At 43.9% G+C, this 17,716-nt stretch overlaps 1 protein-coding gene across 6 annotated transcripts in view; it reads right to left on the reverse strand.

Moving 5' to 3' along the window:
• Window positions 1-6,335: 6,335 nt before the first annotated feature.
• Window positions 6,336-17,716, reverse strand: part of STXBP4 (syntaxin binding protein 4) — a 139,192-nt gene continuing 127,811 nt past the window's right edge. For all 6 annotated transcript variants that reach the window (XM_077834511.1, XM_077834512.1, XM_077834514.1 and 3 more), the window contains one exon: window positions 6,336-9,151. In XM_077834511.1, the coding sequence (XP_077690637.1) occupies window positions 9,037-9,151 (115 nt within the window). In that variant the 3' untranslated portion in view covers window positions 6,336-9,036. The remainder of the gene's footprint in view (window positions 9,152-17,716) is intronic.

The following is a 17,716-nucleotide window of genomic DNA, read 5'->3' on the forward strand; positions in this document are numbered from 1 at the left end:
GGCCTTTCCTTTTCATAGAATCATAGAATATCAGGGTTGGAAGGGACCTCAGGAGGTCCTCTCGTCCAACCTCCTGCTCAAAGCAGGACCAATCCCCAACTAAATCATCCCAGCCAGGGCTTTGTCAAGCCTGACCTGGTCATTTTAATGCATCTTCCAGGGGCCCAGTACAGGATTGGGTCCTATTGCAAACTTACTAATAATTAGCTAGTTTGGTTTGAAACCTGCCCATTTTGGGGGGAGGAGGAGGATCCAAATGGTTAATGTGAAACCACCAAGGCCCAGATAAGTAGGTTCCATAAGGCTCAAAGCTATTTAGGCATCTACCTCCATTGAAATTTGATTAGAATACATGGCACAAAGGCAAACGGATGGAGAAATGATTAAGATGAGGTTAATTACACTTACACTGTCTTCTTTAATGATAATATTGTCCCTTTTTGGTCTCAGTTTTCATTAGCCAAGTAGCAATTTCACTGTACTCTGCCCCTCCCTGTTTTGTATCCTATTTCCTATTCTATTAGATCAAGTTGTAATTAATTTCAAATTATTTTTCCCCTCAAGCAATAAGTTCTGAGAGCAACAGGCTGCCTTCTTAATGGGCTTGTCTGCCCCTGGTAATAGACCATGACATCAATTATGTACAGTTGCCTTTGACTTGGGATGCATAACTCCCATGGTGACTAATTACAGTACCTAATAGTCCACAGTGACATGGAACAGTGCTTAATAAATGCAGATCAGCATGGTGTTTAGAGACTGAACCCTTTACTATTTCTGGAGGGCTCAATGCTCTTGGCTTTATCTTGCCAAGGGGATCGGCAAGTAGCTGCAATGTGTTTCAATTTTCTGGATTAAAAAAAGGAATCCTCTAATTAGGCTCATGGTAAAAAAGAATCTCAACTGGCTGGCTTTCCAAGACCCTGCTCCACGTCCCTGCACTCTTACTGTTACAACTGATGGCCATTTGCTTCTTGTCCCTTAAAATCACATGCATCTTAACAAGCTCTGTAACGTTCTGGCTGGTATTTGTGCATCAGCAAAGCTGAGGAACACAGACTGATTTCTGAAGAAAGCCAATACAGCCAGAGCAGCTGGAAGTGTTTGTGCCATAATGGTGAACCAGCATAGCACACTGTTGCTGATCCTTTCACAGCTCCGGAGGCCAGAGGATGAAAGCATGGCCACTTTGAAGTCAGTGGCAAAACTGTTGATTTCGGGGGGCAGGATTTCACCCCAGATCATTCCTGCACTGATGTATTTTCCCAGCACGGTGGGAGTTTAAACAACACCCAGTGTCTCATGTGTTAGCAGCTACAGAGTTTGCTTTTTTCAGCAGCAGATTGCCTCCCCCAACCAAATGCAAATCCCAGAGTCTAAGGAATCCCAGCTGTTGTTATTTACAAGCAAGAACATCCTTGTTTCAGTCTGTACCAACTTGTCTGTGATGCAGTTAGTGGAGACTTTACAGTCTCCCTTTGAACTGGAAAATAATTGCCCATGTTGGAGTGATCAAACCCTGTGACCTCTAGGCAGAAAACTGAACAAGGGATTCAGTATGATTGAAGAGTGATCTCATGCCCCAGTTCTGGCATCAAATTTTTCCCTTCAGAGGTGACAGAAGCTGCACATCTCCAGGCAAATTCAACCTAAACACAACTCAGTAGCATCCAGTCTTTCTCTCTAGTCAGAATCAATCATCGTACAACTCCCCTAAGCATTCACTTCAATAGAAACTTCCTATCAGCTCATTCCCATAAACTGAAGTTCCCCCCAAGGAGTAATGTGGTGTCACCTAATCACAATTGTCCAGTGTTGCAGCATTCTTAGCTTTCTGTAATTGTCAAGACAAAAATGGAATGTGTTACATTTTGGGGAAGACGCGCGGCCAAATTCTTGCTGATGTGACTTTTATTTTCCTAGTAAACACTTTCCTGACGGACTTGGTAGGTGGATCACCTTTGACACTAAAAACTTTTAAAGATGGGCTTATGCACATCAGGCCCATTTTACAAATGAGCGAACTACAGAACAGGGCTATCAAGGGGCTTGCCCTAGGTCATGTAGCAAGTCATTGGCAGAGCCACGAATAAAGTCCCAAAGTTTTGGCTCTGAGCTTCCTTCTCTAACCATTGCGTACACTGTCATCCCTCCCCTAAGGATAATGACAGCTGCACATGTGTAGAAATAGGAGACTCAGGGCCTGATTCACGAAATCATCTCTGTTCAGGCTGCACTTAAGCATATGTTGTTTGGATGCGATTAATCCTTAAACTGGGAACTAGACACAGGCCAACTGGCTGAACTGGTGCTGAGAGCTTTGGTAGGTTTGGGCTGAGGTGCAAGCTCAATTCAGAGTTAGCATTTGCAGAGGCTGATGCTAAAACCTCATTAGTACTTTGTTTTGAAATTTTCACATAAACAAGCACCTTATTGTTTGGATCTGACCCAAATCCAAGCTCACAGGGAGAGATTCATTTCCAAACTGTACACCAATGTTCATGGGCATGGGGAAGAGCAAGGGGTCTGATGTGGGTCTATTTTGATTTGTAATTGATGAAAAATTAACGGTATCATTCCTGTGGCTTTAGAGCCATTTGTTTTAAAGCACTTGGCTGTGTGGTGAGTGATGCAAAATTCTGTCTGATCAAATTTTAGTAGAAATGTCAATATCTTTCTTGTGTAACAAAGCAGGTCATCCCAAAAGAATGTAAAAAAAAAAAAATCAACTTATTAAATCAGTGGCAGCTTCAGCTTGTGTTTGGAGAAGAATCCTGAGTAAGTGGCAAAAGATCAAACTGCCAAAAATATGAAAAAGAATCTGGATTGTACAACCTGTAAATGGCCGGTATTTTCAGCATTACATGAAAACAAAAAGCTGGTTATTGAGAATAGTGGTTAGGCTTCATTCACTGACATTTAATTTTTAGCATAGTATCATTCCACCCAGCTGATGGTTAAGACCAAAGTCCAAAGCAACTCAAGGTGCAGCTAGGCGCTAAGGTTTCAGAGTAGCAGCCGTGTTAGTCTATATCCCCAAAAAGAACAGGAGTACTTGTGGCACCTTAGAGACTAACAAATTTATTAGAGCATAAAGTGGGCTGTAGCCCATTAAAGCTTATGCTCTAATAAATTTGTTAGTCTCCAAGGTGCCACACGTCCTCCTGTTCTCTAGGCACTCAGTGGGCTTTTCAAAAGCACTAAAATGGATTAGGTTTCAGAGTAGCAGCCGTGTTAGTCTGTATTCGCAAAAAGAAAAGGAGTGCTTGTGGCACCTTAGAGGCTAACCAATTTATTTATCCTTAAAATGGATTAGGTGCCTAACTCAGTCTGCATTTTTAGATGTCTAAATACTTCTGTGAAGCTTGCTCCAGATCCGTAGATCCATGTATCTCCATTTAACCCAATGCAGAATTACACCAGACCGGGCTCTGGCTCTGAGCATCAGAATAGCATGCTACTCAAAATTACCTGGTGGGTAAATGATCTGGGAAGGGGGAGTTGTCTTGGGGTTAGACCGTAGGACTTAGAATAAGGATTCCTGGGGTTACACCAAATTTTGCCACCGACTCAATGTATAACGTAGGACAAGCCACAGAGGCCAACATTTTAAAAGGCGGGGGCTGCCGATTTTGGATGCCCAATGCAGGACGCTGAGGGGTGCTGAGTAGTTTCACCTGCAGTTCTGAGTGTTGATCAACCCTATAATCTGGCAACAACCATTACCCAGAAGAGGGAATAGTTAAGGGTGTGAGAACAGAACTTGGCTGTGTCTTAAGTATGGAATAGATAAGGAGGCCAACTTTCTTGTCATTGGCCTCTCGCAGCATAACCTTGGTGCTTCTCCTATTTGCTGCTCTTATTAACTGACTCACTAACGATCTTCCAAATGAGGGTTTTCCCCACCTCAGCAGCAACTGCCTTTCCTTCCCGCCCCCGTCGGTCAGAAACTGGCTTAATGTAAAATAATGAATCACTTGTTTGAGTTATAAAACTGCTTGGCATGAGAAGCATTTAAGGGCTGGTGAACATTACATGGGGCGGCTCAGCATGAGCTCCTTAGCTTGAACTGGCCTCTCATCCCTTGCCTGACACATTTATCCTTCCCGAGCAAAACAACGTTGCCGTTTCCCCCCAGCAAAGACCCGTTCGGTAACAGTAATACACGCTCTTCAGCAGGCCTGGTTACCTAGGAGACAAGGCCTAGGCCTGTGGTGTAGACGTAGCCAGGCAATACATAGCTCCCGTGAGCCAAACACACTCTGAAGTAAACCAGCCAATGCACACGCCACAGCAGCGATGGCGTGTGTGTTTCAGGGAACGACAAAGCGCCATCCCTTTGCTTTTTTCTTCATTGTAATTATTAATTATTTGACTTATGGTGGTGCCCCGAGGTCCCACTTGCAACTGAGGACTCACATTGTGCTACACACTGTACAAACACAGAGTGAGACAAAGGCCTGGCCCCAAAGACCCGACAATCGAACCGAACAAGACAGCTAGAGGGTGGGATGGGAAGCGGATACCCAGAGAGGTGCAGATCTTCCCTGGCATCTAAGTGCCATTGAAATCGGTGGGAGCTAGATGCCTAAATACCATTGAGGATCTGGGCTGAGGTGACTTGCCCAGGATCATGCAGGTCCGTGGCAGAGCTGGGAACAGGACGCCCGGGCCAATGCCCTACTGGACTAAGCTGCCTCCTTGTAAGCAGGTGATTACAAACATGAGCCTCACCCTGCTATTGAATCCTTGTGAGCGGACTCCTGAAGGAAGTCACTGGGGCTCCATGGGGGGTCGCCTGTGTGGAAATCATTGCAGGGTTGGAACACAGGATTTGCTTTTTCGAAAGGCCTGTCGGTTTTCTAGATTCCTTCCCAAAGGCGCATTTTGAGTCACCTTTGTACAAAGAAGATTAAAGGAATGGGACAGACAGGCTTGGCCTGCTGTCATTTACTCCCTTTTCTAGTCTAAAAGATTTCATTCATTACAATTCTATAAGATGAGCAAGACCTGGAGTCGATCAGCTGCATAATCTGCCGTGGATAATATCACAAAGCTGTGGGGGCTAATTATAAAAGAGAAACAAGTGGTTTATATCACTGAGATCTTTATTGTGAAAGGAGCATCAGAGTTTTACATCACTTTAGGAGTTTTTTTAAATACAAGGCAGCGTGGCCAGTCACTCCATAAGATTCCGATAGTACAAAGGGCTTTCGAAAGCCAAGTGTGAGCAGGGTCATCCTTTGAGAGTGGCTTTACTTAAGTAAGATGTTATAGTGAAATTCAGTGCTGCGCAGAGGACAGCACAAGGGCTATGTACCACTTCGATCCCACTTCTACCCTCAAGGCTCCCACTGAAATCTATAGCAAAATTCCCACTGACTTTAGTCCTGCAGAATTGGGCCCTGGAGGGCCTGAGTGGTGCATAGGCCTTGTGGTGGTGGGTTCACCCTAGCTAATGATGGTTTTGTGTGGTATGTCAGAGGATGTGAAACAATCATCTGTAGTGACTTATTGAAACTTACAGTGGGATGCTCAGGGTGGTTTCTCTGTGTGAGTATGGTGTGGGAGTGATCTACCCTGTTTTTTTTTTTAAGTGATACATTGGGCTGAATTAAACAGAAGGCATTTCGCAGCTGCAGTTTGACCCAGAGCCTCAGAAATATTTAGGTGCCTAACTCCCACTGAAGTCAGTAAGAGTTGTAGGCGCCTGAATATCTTTGTACATCTCGACCTTTGTGTCTAATTTGCCTGTTTATTCCAGTCACTGCAACACCTGAGTACTTGCAGCATTTCCAATTTGAAGGGTGCAGTGTACTACAGGTACAATTGTAAAGGTAAATACTGGAGTGTTGCAGAAGCCTATTTATAATGGTGTCAACCGTACATAGAAAATAGATGTACATGAAGCCACTGAAGTACTCCAGTATCTGTTTTCTGGCAACGCCTTTGTTTCGTTCTTTTAATGGATACAAAGTTGTACTTCCATTGCTCTTCCACTCGGTACATTTCATTGTGTGGTAAAAATGTAAAGCAGCCATCACAGAGTTGTGTGTTTTGACAACTGCTCTTTACAAAGTCTCATTACATTATTCCAGAGCCGTTTTCCCACTTTACAGGATTCAGTGTAATCAAAATTATTTTGCAAACTGCTTCAGTGAGAGGAAAAAAAAAAACACCCTAGGAAACAAGTATGCCAACATACAAAAATAGACGAGAACATTTGGAGATCCCAGGTTTCAAAACACAGTCTCGGTGCTGGAGAATATGAGCTATGGTAGCTTATGTGACTGATGAGACACTAGAATACAGAAGAAACTAGATGGATGCAATGATCTGTTTCTAAGAAGTCTTTAATTATCAAGTCAAAATAAAAGAGAAACATTCTCCAAGTAAGCACAGCAGGTAGAATGCCAGCATTTTATCTTGGGTTCTCCCTCGCTGCTGCAGTAAGCAGTGAATTGCATACTCAGGGCAGAGGGTCAGTGTTCACTCCTTGGGGCGAGCAGGTAGCATTCACATAGCTGCCCTCCTGCAGTGGATCCAATGGGTGGAGCCTGCCTCGTTCATGGTCCTAGCCTTACCCCCATCCACTTTCAGGGTTGGGCTGGCTGGCCGGGAAGCCACTGGCAGAGTGGAGTTGTGACCACCGACCTGTACTTTGAGTTACCATAACCCATGGCTGAATCAAGCCCTGGAAGGATAGCGTAGTCACGACCTGATTCAAATCTCTCACAAAGAAATCAGAGCAGCACAGTCTATATATGCCCTAACTAAACAGAATTCGTAGGAAATCCCTGATTAGAGCCAGAAAGTGCCTGGAATAAACATCACATACTCCAGAAGGGACCGCCTCAAACAAGATACCACCGCGTAACTCTCACGCACCGGAAAGAGAGCAAAAGTTGGTCCAAGGAAAGAAATTACCCCATCCACCTTGGCTCTGTAATAAACAAAGCACTTACATGACTCCTAGGACTAAGGAAACTGCAGAAAACCCCTGGTACAAGGTCCTGCAAGCAGCAGGAGTCTGTGCCTGTTTTTAAAGGGCATTTAGGGAAGAACAGCATGATTAAAGGGCCCATTATAGCTCGACACAAAGCCCCTGCTAATGGGTTCTGCTCAGTGGTTCTATGTGGTGGTTTGAGGGATGGGGGCACAATCCTCCCTCTGAGGCCATAGCAGATCATGGCTGAAGCATGGCAGCTTTCCAGACTGCTGTCATACTGAGTGTTCAGTGGATCTGCTGGTCAAGCTCCCTCCATAACATCCTCCCTCTACCAGCTACATGAAGGGACACGGACTCCACATGCATAGGTAATTGGCCCTTAAAAGAACACAACAACGTTTTCTACCAGCCTCCCGAGTGAGTATGACATTGCTCAGCACTAGGAATGACATCTGCTTCTGAGAGAGACTGGGCAAAACTAACTTCTCTGCGCCGCAGTACAGATTCCCTGGGAGGGGCTATCCCGGGTGTGACGCCGTCGTACATGAAGCATATACGATAAAGAGCCACACTGTGACTCAGAAAGGAGGTTTACTCGGAGTTTTGCTCTGTAAAGCAAATGAAATGTTAAAGGCCTAAGAGCTACCCTGTGCCTGGCTCTGCACCGGGTGTGAAGGGAAGGTGGCAAGGAGAGTTTTAGTAGGTGTAGGAGCTGTAAACAAGTCAGGTCCTTTTGCTCAATAGTACAAAGATTTGAAAATCCAGCTCCACCACTTGTCAGAGACTCCCCATTGAGGGTGTGAGGGATGGGGACCTGGCTTTGAATTGACCAGTGGAGCTAAGTTGTATCTTTTCAGAGTGTGACACTCCTATGTATGCTTCCCAAAGGAATTCAGGCTGTAGCCTGTGCCCGCCTCACCCTTTAAAACAGAGCCTCACTCCTTGGTTCTAAAGGTTTGAACCACTGTTTTACTTTGGCATATTCATCAGTGCTTCTAGTGTTCCTTATTTCATTCATTAGTCAATACCTGTCATCGTCACAGATATAAAAAGAGGAGAGCCTTTATAGTGACCTATTGTAGAATCAGGCACTCAAAGCAGAAGTCAGCCCTTGTGCTGAGTGTAACATTATCTTAAAATATCTCATGCTGCTGATGTACAGTGCAACCTGTTTGTAGGGCCTCAGCAGCACCTCATTTTGAGTAACCCCTTTAAAACATCCTCAAGATCTCCAGAATGAATTTGTTTTGTGTCTACTTAAAGACCCACTTCTAGGAGGTGACTGAATTCTGCTGATCCCAGAGGTACTTTCATAGGTTTCATCGTATTTGAAATTTCACAGCGTCTGCTGAAATAGTTGCATGTGGCTGTAGGTTTAGCAGAGTACAAAAGTGAAATCACTTTCATTGCACGATTATGCTGACAGAGTACGGCTTTCTCAACCAAAATTGTGTCTTTATACTTGACAACTCATCAAGGCCTTGTCTTCCTAAGGCCTAATCATTCATCTTAAAAATATTTGTAGAAAAGTCATCTGGGCTGCAATACTTACAACAAATTGTCATAAACTTTTGCTAGCAAAATACATTGAAAGTTTCTGCTATAAAAACAGACTGACTCAGTAGTTACAGAAAAGGCATCTCTATTACAACTACAAGCACTGGTAAAAAAGCTCAGCTTGTATGTTATGGCTCTACAAGCAGCTTGAAGCCACTGTGAGAATTACAGCCATTGGGCCCAATTCTGTTCTCATACTAGGAGCAGGATTAACTCCATTCCAGCCAATGAAGTTATACCAGTGTATAAGTTGTGAAAGGTCAGGATCAAATCCTAAAGGATGAGAGTGAGAGTGACCCCTATGCACAGGACTTATCCAGGTCCTGTGTACCACGTAAGTCCTTAAGGGTTTAAGTGGAAATTTTGCCAAGGTGAACTTCAGCCTTGAAAATGATCCTACCTAAATCAGTGGCAAAGCTCCTATTGACTTCAATAGGCGTAATATCTGGCGCTATTACATTAGACTATTGGAAGGTGTACATCTTCTTATCCAGATGCTGAAATGAGACTGAAACTACTCTCCACCAGTCTCAGCTCTTGGGGTCTGGAAGCTCTCTGGTCCGGTCTTCCTCATTCTCCTCGGAGCAGGACAAGTTCAGTGCACTGGTCACTGGATGGATCCATGATGTCGTCTGTGTTACATGGCTAAATGGAAACAAGAAATGCCATTAGCACCCCCAAAAGGGTTATTTCAGATAATAAAAACAGGAGAAGTCCTAAGGATACTTAGCCCCTCTCTGGAGGTCCCCAGTGTCTCACAAGATCAGACCCTAAGAACTGTTCATGAAAATATGTCCAGCGTAGGAGTGTCTAAACCTCACATACATTTATTTCCCATTCTGTAGGAAAAAGGAGGTACCTTTAGGATGTGAGAACCCCAAGTCAAGTTTCCTGCCTCAAATATTCCCCCTTGATTTAATTGAAAGCTAAGGAGAAAAGTGCTCTTGCAGCAAACAAATCTTGGTATACTGAAAATACCCTGGAGGTGGTGTCTCATGAATGACCGCTGTGACTGGCCACTAATACAGCAGCACTCTACAAACCTGTACTAAGTAAGTCTCCCAACATTCCAGCACGCTGAGAGCGGAGCGGCCAAGTGACTTGATGAGGTCAGAGAAGGAATCAGCCAGAGCTGGATCCAGGAGATTCTGCTTCACAGTTCCATGCTCAGATACTAGAGGATGGACTAGAGAGGTCTAGAATCATTAAGAGACTTCTCCTCTTGAAGGTGAGAGAGGTACATAAACCCAAACGGGAATATTCTTAGTCCTCCTCTGGGACAAATTCAGGGCATCTTCAGGAGCCAGTGCTCATGCAAGTAACCTGACTCACATGAGTCATCCCTACTTGTGTAAGGGTTATAGGATCAGGCCCTGCATTTTAAATACCATCCCAAGCTGCTTGCATCATCTTGCTCTGCTATAATTAACAGCATTTCCAACAATATGAATGGCTAAAAAGAACCTGCTCTGAAAGTTTCCCAGATTTAGTGAGTGCAGACAAATGGTCAGGCTGAGAATACGGTAAACTTGTGTACATAACGAGAGCGACAAAGTAGGTTAGATAAGATCTTTTATTGGACCAACTTCTGTTGGCAGAAGGGACAAGCTTCACAGAGCTCTTCCTCAGGTCTGGAGGAGATAATCAGTGTGTCCAAGCTGAATACAAGGAGGGACAGATTGTTAAGCATAAAGTGTTCAAACATGCTGCAGGAGACCACTTAAAATGGTTAAGGCAATTAAGGGTTAGCAGACAGCAGCATTACAAATTGTTGTAATGAGCCATAAAACCAGTGTCTCTGTTAAGTCCATGGTTTTTATGTTAAGTCCAGCAGCGTTATGAATTTAAGTTCTCAGGCTCATCTTGTGAAGGTGTTGTGCAGGTTTCCTTTGAGGACAAGACCAGAGAGGTCAGACATGGAGTGGGTGAAAAGTGTTCACCCATGGCTGATAGGGTATTTTTGTCTTTTATCATTTTTCTGTGTGAGTACATTCAAGACCCCTTCATTTTAAGTGGTCTCCAACAGCATGTGTGAACCTCTTATGCTTAACCATCTGTCCCACCTTGTATTTAGCTGCGACACTCTGGTTACCTTCTCCAGACCTGAGGAAGAGCTCTGTGAAGCTTGAAAGTTTGTCCCTTCCACCAACAGAAGTTGGTCCAATAAAAGATATATCCTCACCTACCTTGTCTCTCTAATATCCTGGGGCCAACATGGCTACAACACTGCAAATAACATACATAGTGCAAGGCCAAGCCCTCTTCTCCGACTGCCCCCTGGGCACAAACCGACCCCCCCCCCCAGATAAAACTATCAGTTGTGTGGATACCATCCACACTGTATGTGGGTAGGTCACAGCCTTCTGTCACAGACAGCAAATGTGAAAAATCGGGATGGGGTGGGGGGTAATAGGAGCCTATATAAGAAAAAAACCCCAAAACCAGGACTGTCCCTATAAAATTGCGACATCTGGTCACCCTACTGTCCCTTCTGGAAAGGATGTGCTGTTGGTAAAGGAAATATAGTTCTTTTCACTGTTTTTAGTCCTGCTAATAGATTCAGTCGTTGTTATCGGTAAGTTAGTGCAAAGAGGAAGCTTGTAATATAAGATGATCATTATGAAAAAGCTGACAAATCAGATGACTATATTGTCTTCATATGCAATAACAAGGAAAATAAGACAGACCAGAGGAACAGACATGCTAAGGAAACTCACAAGAGTCCTATTATATTACCTTGCAACCCTGTTAAACAAGCATATACCTGTGCTGCTATTCCCTACAAAACAAAAAATTGCGGTCCTGAGCAAATTCTGCCCTGATTGATGCTCTTTGCAAATCCACTGTAATCTGTCTACACTATGGACATTCATAGCTCCTTCTGAGGTTAATGGGAGCCTGGCCTGTGTATCCTAAGGCAGGCCACATTCACCAGTCTACAGCAGAAACAGTTCACAGGAAAGAAACAACATGGGTGGAATGTGTAATAAGTAGTTTTGGGAGAATTTCATTTTCATTTTGTTGTTTCACTAAGATACCAATTTTTATCAACTTAATGTTTTTGGTTGTGTGAGATTATAGGTTTTTAAAAGCATTTTTTAACATTTTTTTCTATTTGAATTTTCACAGTTGTGCAAAATTAATTGTGTGTGTGTGTGTGGTGTGTGTGAGTGTGAGAGAACAATTATTTAGTGACACCCGAACCCTGCAGGTGCAAGGAGACTGCGGTTCTGGCAGGGCAGAGCAGAGATCCCTGGCCAGGAATGCAAGGAAGAGGATGAGCCCCTGGCCGTAGGGGAAGCCACCACACTGTCACCAACCCCAGGGCCACGCAGGGAGCCCCTGCATTCCCACTATCACTGCCCCACTCACTCACTTGCTGTAAATGCAGGGACTGTCCTTGGGCAGGAGCCATTCAACAGTGGGGTGGTGGCCACCCCTGCAGCTGGGAATTAATCATTCTCCTTGTGGTCCTAGCTGGGATCTCTGCTCTGCCCCACAAGAATTGCAGCCTTCCCCACACCTGGTGCCTCCTGAAATCTGAATGCCTGAGGGTGCTAGGTGCAGGGGAGGCTGCGCTTGCCAACTGCAATCAATGATATTTTTGGCATCTATTTCTGATAAAATCAATGTTTACCGATGACTTGTGATTTAAATCAAATCCTGCCAAGCCTAGTAATAAGGTGAGTGATTTTATTCTTCAGTTAGTTATGAGTTGAGGTGTAGCGTACACAGGAAAAAGGAGTGCTAATATGTATTCACAAGTGAATTTAAAAACACAGCTCTGGTGTTAGTGGTCCCATAAATAGGGAGTACTACCTCGTGGCTAGAGGGAAAAGCATCTGCCCCATTGCTGGCCTGCTTTACACTTTGTTTTGCAAATCCACTGGGCCAAATTCACCGCTCTGTTTTGCCCATGTAAACTACTGTAATTCTATGGAAGTTAATGGACATATTCTACATTTACACAGGTGGAACATGGAGCAGAATTTGACCCACTGATTTCATGGAGTGTAAGTGCGGGCTGAATCTGACTAAGTTTTATTAGTGTATAAAGATCTTTACATGAGACATTTCTCATTGATATTCATTCCCTTCACTTCATTCTCTTCTCTTAATACCTGCTGCACCTTTGCTCCTTCTCTGTTTCCCCCCTATGTATTTGCATTGCACTCTGTCTGCTGAGCAGTTCTCTGAACAGTTTGTTCAAGTACAGTTGGCTTACGCAGCACTAAACATCAGGCCAGATCCTCGACTGGCGTGAATCGGGAGAGCTCCACGGAAACCAACACAACTAGGCCAGCTGAGGAACTGGCCCATGGTCTCTGTGACTGTAATTACACTCACTGGCCTTTACAGTGCCTTGTAGATTTAATACAGCTACATTATTTACAGTAAGTCTCACGCCTTGTTCTAACACAGAGCTGCCGACTAAGCTGCGGCCCAATTTCAGCTCGCAGTTGCACCATTCTAACGTCTATGAGCGAGCAATGGGGCTACTCTGGATCTGAACCCCTGTAAGTGGGAGCAAATTTTGCCTTTGCGTTCACTTGCTCTTTCTTTTCCTGCACCATTTGATTGTGGTCTCATTTTAATACCTGAAGGTTAGTTTTTACGTCAGTGTCTCGCAGCACTGACTTACTGGTACAGGGATTATTCTGTTCTGATGAGACGAATGAGCTATGCCGTTACCTTGTACTCACACCTTTTACTTGGATGTACTGAGCTAACATTAAATAAAGTGTGATGAGGACAGTACTCTGCCAATCATGAGGTAAAGCTGGACCACAAAGCTAATTTAAGTTAAAACTTGAGCTGCTTTAACTAGATTACCCCATCTTCTGATCTGGTAGCCTGTCAATGTATCCATTACTTAGTACATGGCCAAATCCTTCAATGGGGTGATGCCTGTAGAGGGACTGAGTAAGAACAGCAAGATTTGGCATATAGATTTAGCAACCTTTATGCTCACTAACAGCCCAGGTTAAACCATGGGATGATTTACAAGAATAGGAGATGCAAATTGGACCTTCAGTGAGCTCTTTAATTATTAGAGTAACAAGTGTGTACGTTTCAAAGGGAACAGGTTTATACCTAACATGCATAGACATTGAAAAGCATTCTAATATAGCATTTTATATGGGATATATGAACAACATTGGCAATTTAAAAATGAAGCTACTCATTGTTAAAATTATTTAAGATATTATGGAATTACCTTCCTGGAGTTGCAGGATCAACTGTGTAAAAGTTTAAACACTGTAACAAGTTAACAGAACACAGTGGTGTAGCCCTGTCAGCCAGTTTAGCGTGGGGCTGACAACTATTTCTTAACAGTAACCAATTCATTCTATGAAGCCTGATGAGTCGTTGTAACAGAAAATGAAGGCAATTTTCCAGACTCACAAAATAGCCGCAGTTAAGCCATGGGACGATTTACAAGAATAGGAGATGCAAACTGAGCCTTCAGTGAGCTCTTTAATTATTAGAGTAACAAGTGTGTACATTTCAAAGGGAACAGGTTTATAGCTATCATGCATAGACATAGAAAAAAGAAAAGGAGTACTTGTGGCACCTTAGAGACTAACAAATTTATATTATAGAATCATAGAATAAAAGAGTTGGAAGGGACCTCTGGAGGCCATCTAGTCCAACCCCCTGCCCAGAGCAGGACCAATCCCAACTAAATCATCCCAGCCAGGGCTTTGTCAAGCCTGACCTTAAAAACTTCTAAGGAAGGGGATTCCACCACCTCCCTAGGCAATGCATTCCAGTGTTTCACCACCCTCCTAGTGAAAAAGTTTCTCCTAATATCCAACCTAAATCTCCCCCACTGCAACTTGAGACCATTACTCCTTGTCCTGTCCTCTTCCACCACTGAGAATAGTCTAGATCCATCCTCTTTGGATCCACCTTTCAGGTAGTTAAAAGCAGCTATGAAATCCCCCCTCATTCTTCTCTTCCGTAGACTAAACAATCCCAGTTCCCCCAGCCTCTCCTCATAAGTCATGTGTTCCAGACCCCTAATCATTTTTGTTGCCCTTTGTTGGACTCTCTCCAATTTCTCCACATCCTTCTTGAAGTGTGGGGCCCAAAACTGAACACAGTATTCCAGATGAGGCCTCACCAACGTCGAATAGAGGGGAACGATCACGTCCCTCAATCTGCTGGCAATGCCCCTACTTATACACTCCAAAATGCCATTGGCCTTCTTGGCAACAAGGGCACACTGTTGACTCATATCCAGCTTCTCGTCCACTGTCACCCCTAGGTCCTTCTCTGCAGAACTGCTGCCTAGCCATTCGGTCCCTAGTCTGTAGCGGTGCATGGGATTCTTCCGTCCTAAGTGCAGGACTCTGCACTTGTCCTTGTTGAACCTCATCAGATTTCTTTTGGACCAATCCTCCGATTTGTCTAGGTCCCTCTGTATCCTATCCCTACCCTCCAGCGTATCTATCACTCCTCCCAGTTTAGTGTCATCCACAAACTTGCTGAGGGTGCAATCCACGCCATCCTCCAGATCATTAATGAAGATATTGAACAAAACGAGCCCCAGGACCGACCCTTGGGGCACTCTGCTAGATACCGGCTGCCAACTAGACATGGAGCCATTGATCACTACCTGCTGAGCCCGACAATCTAGCCAACTTTCTACCCACCTTGTAGTGCATCCATCCAGCCCATACTTCTTTAACTTGCTGACAAGAATACTGTGGGAGACCGTGTCAAAAGCTTTGCTAAAGTCGAGGAATGACACGTCCACTGCTTTCCCTTCATCCACAGAACCAGTTATCTCATCATAGAAGGCAATTAGATTAGTCAGGCATGACTTTCCCTTGGTGAACCCATGCTGACTGTTCCTGATCACTTTCCTCTCGTCTAAGTGCTTCAGAATTGATTCCTTGAGGACATGCTCCATGATTTTTCCGGGGACTGAGGTGAAGCTGACCGGCCTGTAGTTCCCAGGATCCTCCTTCTTCCCTTTTTTAAAGATGGGCACTACATTAGCCTTTTTCCAGTCTTCCAGGACTTCCCCCAATTGCCATGAGTTTTCAAAGATAATGGCCAATGGCTCTGCAATCACATCTGTCAATTCCTTTAGCACTCTCGGATGCAACGCATCTGGCCCCATGGACTTGTGCATGTCCAGCTTTTCTTAATAGTCCCGAACCATTTCTTCCTTCACAGAGGGCTGGCCACCTCCTCCCCATGCTGTGCTGCCCAGTGCAGTAGTCTGGGAGCTGACCTTGTTCATGAAGACAGAGGCAAAAAAAGCATTGAGTACATTAGCTTTTTCCACATCCTCTGTCACTAGGTTGCCTCCCTCATTCAGTAAGGGGCCCACACTTTCCTTGGCTTTCTTCTTATTGCCAACATACCTGAAGAAACCCTTCTCGTTACTCTTAACATCCCACACTAGCTGCAACTCCAGGTGTGATTTAGCATTCCTGATTTCATTCCTACATGCCTGAGCAATATTTATATACTCATCCCTAGTCATTTGTCCAATCTTCCATTTCTTGTAAGCCTCTTTTTTGTGTTTAAGATCAGCAAGGATTTCACTGTTAAGCCAAGCTGGTCGCCTGCCATATTTACTATTCTTTCTACACATCGGGATGGTTTGTCCCTGTAACCTCAATATGGATTCTTTAAAATACAGCCAGCTCTCCTGGGCTCCTTCCTCTCATGTTATTCTCCCAGGGGATATTGCCCATCAGTTCCCTGAGGGAGTCAAAGTCTGCTTTTCTGAAATCCAGGGTCCGTATTCTGCTGCTTTCCTTTCTTCCCTGTGTCAGGATCCTGAACTCGACCAACTCATGGTCACTGCCTCCCAGGTTCCCATCCACTTTTGCTTCCCCTACTAATTCTTCCCGGTTTGTGAGCAGCAGATCAAGAAGAGCTCCGCCTCTAGTTGGTTCCTTCAGTACTTGCACCAGGAAATTGTCCCCTACAGTTTCCAAAAACTTCCTGGATTGTCTGTGCACCGCTGTACTGCTCTCCCAGCAGATATCAGGATGATTGAAGTCGCCCATGAGAACCAGGGCGTGCGATCTAGTAGCTTCTGCGAGTTGCCGGAAGAAAGCCTCGTCCACCTCATCCCCCTGGTCTGGTGGTCTATAGCAGACTCCCACCACGACATCACCCTTGTTGCTCACGCTTCTAAACTTAATCCAGAGACTCTCAGGTTTTTCTGCAGTTTCATACTTGAACTCTGAGCAGTCATACTGCTCCCTTACATACAGTGCAACTCCCCCACTTTTTCGGGCCTTCCTGTCCTTCCTGAACAGTTTATACCCATCCATGACAGTACTCCAGTCATGCATAAGCATAAGCTTTCGTGAGCTACAGCTCACTTCATCGAATGCATCTGATGAAGTGAGCTGTAGCTCACAAAAGCTTATGCTCAAATAAATTTGTTAGTCTTTAAGGTGCTACAAGTCCTCCTTTTCTTTTTGCGGATACAGACTAACACAACACAGCTGCTACTCTGAAACCAGACAGAGAGTTCTAATATCACATTTAATATGGGATTTATGAATAACATGACAATTTAAAAACTCAATCTACTCATTGTTAAAATGATATATTTAAATTATAGATGTGTGTATATAAATTACATATCAATTATGTGTGTGTATGAATATATTTACAAATCTGGTTTTCAACAGGAAAAAATATTTGCCATATTTTCTAAAATGAGTTTTCTGAGATGATAGTAGTTCCCAAAAGAGACTTTTTCTCTGGTTGACAAGTTAAATCACTGTTTTAAAATTGGATATCATTCTTTAAAATACTGTCACCCTGAAATTCCACTTGCCTGTGTAACAGCTGAAGGACTGAGCCTTAAACATGTTGATCATTTAATACATTTTCTGAATTACTTACCTGATTTTGATTACCCGTAGAAATCATGGAGTCAGATGTCTCACCCTGCTAACACAGTATTTGTTCCCTGCAGCACTATCTGAAGTGCTTTGTTCTGCTTAGTTTTACATAGTCATTTTCCAGCTTTCCCTTACTGACTTTAATTAATAATGGAATCATTTTTAATTTTACCTTTTCCTTCCCAGTGTCCCTGCACAGTCTTGTCCAACATGCCTAAATCCTGGTCTGTCACACAACTATATCCAGTCTGAGCTAGCAGACAAAAGTATAACATAATCCTATGGCGGAAATTGAAGCTAGACAAAATCAGAGTGGAAATAATCT

The sequence above is a fragment of the Eretmochelys imbricata genome, chromosome 14, assembly GCF_965152235.1.
Source record: "Eretmochelys imbricata isolate rEreImb1 chromosome 14, rEreImb1.hap1, whole genome shotgun sequence".
Lineage (NCBI taxonomy): Eukaryota > Metazoa > Chordata > Testudines > Cheloniidae > Eretmochelys > Eretmochelys imbricata.